The sequence below is a fragment of the Alligator sinensis genome, unplaced genomic scaffold (assembly GCF_000455745.1).
Source record: "Alligator sinensis unplaced genomic scaffold, ASM45574v1 scaffold226_1, whole genome shotgun sequence".
Taxonomy (NCBI): Eukaryota; Metazoa; Chordata; order Crocodylia; family Alligatoridae; genus Alligator; species Alligator sinensis.
The window spans coordinates 2,203,327-2,210,252 of record NW_005842028.1 but is presented as its reverse complement, the minus strand read 5'-3'; the positions used below and the strand labels follow the sequence as shown (position 1 = coordinate 2,210,252).

Genomic DNA, 6,926 nt, shown 5'->3' with positions numbered 1-6,926 from the left:
GCTGGGGCTGGGGCAGGCTCTGCCCAGCCGGGGCAGGATGCAAGGTGGAGCCATGAGCAGCTTGTCCAGGTGACTCAGGGAGGGGGCTGCAGCTCCTGCCGTTGTGCACACCTGGTGGGGGAGGCACGGGGCACATGCCCCCCAGATCTGCCTGGGGTGGGAGTGGGCTGCTGCTGCAGGCTAAGGCTGGGGGCAGCACTAGGCTCTTCCCCGGGGTGTGGGGACTACAGCCACCCCAGAACTCACTGTAGCCACCCTTCCCCGTGTTGCTGCGTGCCCTGAGCACGGCCCTGGCCCAACCCCCTGCCGGGAAGAGCCCAGCGCTGCCTGCAGCAGCAGCCCACCGTCATTCCACACAGATTCAGGGAGCATGTACCTCACCTGGGGGTGCATGCAGGTTTGAGAGCCACCACCCTCTCCCCCCTGCACATTCTCCAGATGAACTGCCCATCCCAGCCCCTGCCCCAATCCCTCCTTCAATGCAGGGCCTCAGTCTGCCCCAACCCCCGCCCCTTCTCTCCCTGCCCATTCCCTCCAAACAGATTTACCAACCAGATGCTGTTCTCCAAGCTGCCAGGCTGCATATTGGCAGTCGGATAGCTGTTGGCTGATATGGTTCATTAATAATCAGTCATTGGTATCAGCCCAGAAAAATCTTTATTGGTGCACCCCTACTCATAATCATACTGTTAGTTATTTGTGGTGCAATATTTGTAAGTGTAGTCTTTCCAAGGTTACCTTTAGGTAACTTCCTAATATGTTTAATATTGTTTACTTAAATCTAACATGTAGTATTTGTCAAGTCTTTCGGGTTTGTGAGTTTTTTGTAATTATTACAAATTTCTTTCTTTTTTTTAACCTACTGATTTAAAAAATCAGTTTAAACTCAAAACTTTTAGCTTCCCTTCCCCCCCCCCTTCCCCTGGGAATTTCAGAACGTTCAGAACCAAAAGTTCTTGTGCAAATACGCTAAATTTAGGGGGGTTTGTTACCTAAATTTTGGGGTAATGTTCGAAGGAAAAATGGATCTTTGGGTGCATCTAGATGAGTGCAGATGTTTGTTTCCCTGGGTACAAGTAGCAGCGGCACATCTTGCAGCTTCAGGTTTGGGCAGTGTGCTCTGCTGCCATGTGCACTGCCCCTCTTTTTTGTGTGGGCTTTTCTGAACCCGGGATCTTCCAGGGTAGCAGCATAGCAGGTATGTTGCAGCATGCAAGGTAGCAGTGCAGGGAACACCTGCACCTGCAGTGTGTGGCGCATATTGCATTTGTCTGGATGCAGCCCATATGTCTGGCTGCTGCATTAACCCACAGAGATACAAAACAAAGCAACAAAAATCAGTTATCCCAGCTCCTTTCCCAATTATTTTGAATGTTCTCTGCACAAGTGTCCCAATGTAGTTTCACCAGTTACCTTTTCTGTGTCCCAAATGTTCCTCTACACCGTTCAGTAGGTACAATAGGTGATTTTTTAGAAAGATTTTTTTTTTATTTAAATAAATGGTTTTTGTTAGGCCACGTCCTTAGTTGAAAATTTCTTCAGCAAGGATCTAATAGGTTGCAAGAGTCAACGAACAAAGTGGCTTCTTTCATAATGGGCATAAAATGAACTCCCTGTAGAAAAGATGGTGGTCTTTGCCAGCCCCTATAAGGGTTCTCAAAGACCACATTTATTTCAGAAAAGGGCTTTTTGCTAAAAGTCTCCTGATAGCTTTACCATGTATGTGAATTTGCTTACACTAGATTTTAATTATTTTGAGGTAGTTGCTAATTAATGATGTATCATAAATGTTAATGTGGTGAGTCTTCTCATATTTGTCTCACTAGAAAAGTTTGTAAGATGAGCAGTAATGGCAGACAGACACTTGGGAAGAGGGCGATTCCATGTATATAAGAATTTTTGGTAGAAAAGAATATTAGAACCTGCAGTCATGAAAGTTTCTGCTGCTATCGTTCGTTCCTTAAAACTTACTGGAATATCACCAATGCATGAAGTTTCAATTAGTTTTTAAGTTCAGTTAAGATAGTCAGAATTTGCAACCTGAATAGAGTCAAGGTTCAACACTTCTTAAATGACTCCTTCAAATTATTTTAACTTTTGATGGATTTACTTTCACCAGCTTAGAAATCATTTTACAACCTTCAGACTAGAGCTCTGATTTTGGGGGAAGATAGGCAGCATAGTTATGGAACACAAATGGTGCTTCCATCCTAAATAGAACTGAGAGGAAATCTTTCGTATGAATCCTGGAGACGGGAACATCCATGTAAGCAGTTGTAAAACAGCACATTGTACCTTTAGTACAAATGTGGCAGCCGTAAAGAAGGGTTGTCATAGGTAGAAGTATAGCTGCTGCTTGAAAGGGGAAATTATTGGACAGAATATGAAAGTGGTTAACAGCACAAGGTTGCCAGTGCCTGGGGTTAACCTCTGCCAGTAGGAGGTTTAATCTGACACCTGGTGAAGATTTCAAAGGTCAAAATACTGATTGTCCCATCCACAATACTACGGGAGTAAAAAAGGAGGAAATGTTGTCTTTGGCTCCACTTCAGTTCCCAGAATATAAGGAAGGCAGAAAAGGCCTTTTGGGTGCATTTCTGGGAGTCTAAAGAATGTTTGTCTGTAAATAGTACACCCACATGGGTACAGTGAACATAGGTCCCGGTTTGCCTGGGACAGTCCCGGATTTTGAAGGCCAACAGCAGCTGGTTGTGGAAAACTAAAATGAGAATCCAAGGCACAGAGTGCCAGGCAGCTCCACCTCCCCACTGGACTGCACCCCTGCCCACCAGCCTCTGACACTGCCTGCAACAGGGATGCTGACTCGGGGGGGGGGGGGGCAGCGAGAGGGACAGAATCTCCGCGCCGGGGGGGGGGGGGGGGCAGCGTATGGGCAACAACAGTGTCCCAGTTGCCCTAGAGTTCCTACGCGGGCTGGGGCTGGGTTGGATTGGCACGCACATGTGTGAGAGAGAGATGGTTTTATTTGGTTAGATAAAGGTCTTTTTTAGGACAGATTCCTTTCAGAGATATTTATTTTTCCTCTTCCTGTTTTTTCCCCTTGTGTCTTAAGATGATGCAGTGTCATGTGGATGCTTGTGATGACATGCAGCCACCAGAGCTGGTAAGTGAGCTCTCATTCCCCTCATTTGGCTTCAGTGTAATTGTTGTTTGTGAGGAATGCCTATTTAAGTAGGTGAGAACATCCTCAAAAAGTAAGAGGACAGAAGGCCATCTTCAGCTTGGGTGTAGTTCATGATATGCTTTGTAAAATAATATTACTACTGTGCAATTCTGTGAAGCTGCCATTTTGAGATAATATAAATGTTTAATTTCACTTAGCATTTTTCATTTGCCCATTTCTGAGCTTTCCTCCAGGAACTGTGCTGCTAGTTTGTCCCAGAGTGGAAACGTGCAGAGGTATTGTCAAAAGAGAGAGCTTCAGATTAAATCTCTTCCCTTTGCACTCTATTTTTTTTTTTTAGTTGTGAATGTTTATGTCACATAATTGGAGTAACACCACTTTGTGGAGCCAACACCACAACTCTTGCTCCTGGAATTTCAATTCTAGCAGCACAATTGGTGTGTATATGTCCTGTTTGTGAATCACCTGAGACAATATAATATACTCAAGCTAACTATTAGAAATAAACTACTGTACGTTTTTATTAGCTTTTGGATGGTACATATTCTGTTGGTTATTAAAACGAATGTTTTTGTCATACAGTTGTAGATAAATACTGACTTAAGTTCATAGCTTTTTCACTAATTAGATTGTATATCTAGAAAATAAATTTGGACTATGGCTTTGACTGGAAATCACATTCTCTTGTCTCTTTGTGCTCTTAGAGCTTGTTCATATTACACTGCAAGTTTCTGTTGCTAAGTAACATGATTACATATATTCATAGCCTAGTAGCAGCAGATCATCAGAGTGGTGAATAGCTTCTATTTTGATCTGGTTCTAAAAAATGGAGTGTTGAGGGGTTTTTTTGGATCCTGAAGCTTTTTAAATATCTGCACGTTCCCATTTCTCTGAGTAGTTTGGTAAACTATAGTTAGACTGTTTTTAAAAAGTGACCAAACCTGGCTAATTTTGAATATAGGAGAGCGTTGCAAATTATAATACAGTAGCCTCCTTAATTTTTTGACAGCAGCTGAGTACGTCAATAGGGTATGTTAAGAACATTGCTTGATTCATTACAAAAGTTTTAAGTTTTTTTTTTCTTTTTTCCCTCTATAGTTCGAGGGTGGGTCTGGATATGGTAAGTTTTTTTTATATAATTTTTTTACAAAAAATTAGTTTGTTCATTACAAGGGCTTGATGCATACGTTTAAATCAGACTATTCTTATGCAGGGGGCCGTGGTTCATACGGTGATCTGGGTGGACCCATCATCACGACCCAAGTAACAATTCCCAAAGATGTAAGTAATGCTAATTATTTTAACATTGTAATTAAATGCTTGTGTTATGCCAATGAACTAGAATATTTTATGTGCGAATGTTTTGCATTCTTTCAGTATTAATCCATGTTGTTCACCTACCACCAGTCTTCCTTGGAAGATGGTTGGTTGGTTGGGTTGGGGGTTTATTTTCTTTCCCCCTGCTCTTTATTTAGAAAGTCGTTTTCAATAAGCTTAACCTTTTTTTTAATATGGTGTTCATATTGGACATTAAAAATAGGCTGGTAGACTTAAACTGGCCACCTTCAGTGTTTGCCAAGTCACTTTGACTGGTTCTCCCAAGCCTGGTTTAGAGTGTTTTAGATTGAAAACATTTGGGTGGGGTGTAGGAGGCAACAGGGAGACGGATTTCTCTTGGCACTCTAAAAATCATACGAACTACTGAGCTGAGAGTATCATCCTGAATTCTAGAGTGGTCTTTACAGAGAAGTTATGTCAAAATGTAAATGAGTAACTTTTTGCCTCCCCCTAGTTGGCTGGATCTATCATTGGCAAAGGAGGCCAAAGGATCAAACAGATACGTCATGAATCAGGAGCTTCAATCAAAATTGATGAACCTTTGGAAGGCTCGGAAGACCGGATAATAACCATCACAGGCACACAGGACCAGATACAGAATGCACAGTATTTACTGCAGAACAGGCAAGTTGAAGTCTAACTCAGCACCAGTGCTTTCATTGAAACAGATTTTTTTTCTCACTAAATTCTAAAGCTTTTCTTTATGATGTAGCTTTTGCAAGGGGAAGGGTGTTTTAAAAATATCTGTTGGGACCTAACTTTTCTACTTAGTAGTTCTGCCTTCATTTTCTTCTCTTCTCCATTCTTACTAAAATGAAGACTCCCTCAAAACTAATCTTGCTGGAAGACGCCTTAACCAAGCAGTCCTCTCATTTCTCTGGTGAAAACTGCTGCAAAAACTACTATAATAAATTATATAGAGCCTGTAGAAAATATAGAAGATTTCAATGGATGTTGGTCTAGTTCTGTGTGGAAGACTAGTGATTTTGTTGTTTTTAGATAACTAAATCGACAACAAATCGCAGTCTGCCATATGGCACAGACCATGCCTCTACAGGACAAGTTGAAATCGATTGGTGCTGGAAATGCAGCATTTCACACCTTACTGGCAATACTTTGTCTTTTCTGCCAAGTATTAACAGCTTTAGATTTAAGTTGCTTCATTTTGCTTTATTACCACATTGGCTATCTAATAAGCGTTTTGTAATACTTAATTTGCGTATTTGACGTGAATAACTACTAATATTGGAATGTGTTGTTTTTTTTTAATAATCATTATTAAAATGTATGTGAAGTTATTAGGAATTTAAATTTTTAATATCTTTTAAAGAATGTCATTGTAAATATTAATGCAAGATGTATGGTCAATCATTCTAATACATGCTTTTTTTTCTTTTTCTTTTATAGTGTGAAGCAGTATGCAGATGTTGAAGGATTCTAATGCAAGATTATTTTTTCTTTTTTATAGTGTGAAGCAGTATTCTGGAAAGTTTTTCTAAGACTAGTGAAGAACTGAAGGAGTCCTGCATCCTTTTTTTTGTTTTTTTTATCTGCTTCTGTTTAAAAAGCCAACATTCCTCTGCTTCATAGGTGTTCTGCATTTGAGGTGTAGTGGAATCTTTGCTGTCCACCAGATGTAATGTTTTAGATCCTTACAAATATTTCGGGAGGGAGGGTGCGCGAGACTAACTTTGAAATTTTGAAACAGCAGCAGAGTGGATTTTATTTTTGTTCATTGTTGGTGGTAAACTGTAATGTTTTTCTGTAACTATTGTGAACACCTTGCTTTATGTACACTGTATTTTTTTTGAACAGGGGAGAATAATATTGGTAGTCCTATGTGTCCCTGGCATCTATTCAGAGCAGTGTGCAAACTGTAATGCTCTTTTGTAAGAAACATTTTATGATTTTTAAAATAAATTTAGTGAACCTATTCTTGGTCGTCTTTTTTTTTTCTTTTTTTTAAGGATATGGATAAAGTAGTATCTGAGGCTGATGCACCCTTTTCTTCCCCCCCATCCCCACAAGTCATAACCAAAACACTGCTGTTAAGCTTGCTTTTCTGCTCTTTGATATAGACAAACTTAAGTATTTTGGCAAATGAAAAGTATTGGTGAAAACTATAACTCAGTGCTTTGCTACCTGAGAGGAAATTGTAGCACTTGCAAAACTGTTGTCTGAGGTTTGTTTTTTTTCTGTTTGCCCATACTTATTTGATTGCAGCACATTTATAGTGGCGACAGCATATGAATAAAATCTTTCAAAACTGATTTCAGTGAGTTACAATGATCAAGTACATCTAGTTGGCAGCCTTGCTTAAGCCAAATAACAATTCTAAAGAGATGAAAGTTGGTGTGTCTCCTGATAAATAAATTCTAATTGTTTTCCAGTCTTGCAATTGTATGAGGTAGACGTTTTTGATAATTGGCAATTTGACGGTGTC

At 40.4% G+C, this 6,926-nt stretch overlaps 1 protein-coding gene across 5 annotated transcripts in view; it reads left to right on the top strand.

Moving 5' to 3' along the window:
- The window catches only part of HNRNPK (heterogeneous nuclear ribonucleoprotein K), a 21,026-nt gene extending 14,305 nt beyond the window's left edge, over positions 1 to 6,721 (top strand). For 3 of the 5 annotated variants that reach the window (XM_014519304.2, XM_014519307.2, XM_014519306.2), the window contains exons 11-15: positions 3,074 to 3,124; positions 4,244 to 4,265; positions 4,344 to 4,426; positions 4,938 to 5,107; positions 5,891 to 6,721. In XM_014519304.2, coding sequence (XP_014374790.1) covers positions 3,074 to 3,124; positions 4,244 to 4,265; positions 4,344 to 4,426; positions 4,938 to 5,107; positions 5,891 to 5,924 — 360 coding nt within the window. In that variant the 3' untranslated portion in view covers positions 5,925 to 6,721. The remainder of the gene's footprint in view (positions 1 to 3,073; positions 3,125 to 4,243; positions 4,266 to 4,343; positions 4,427 to 4,937; positions 5,108 to 5,890) is intronic. The other 2 variants (XM_014519305.2, XM_006022298.3) reach the window with 1 other exon arrangement.
- The last annotated feature ends 205 nt before the right edge of the window (positions 6,722 to 6,926 follow it).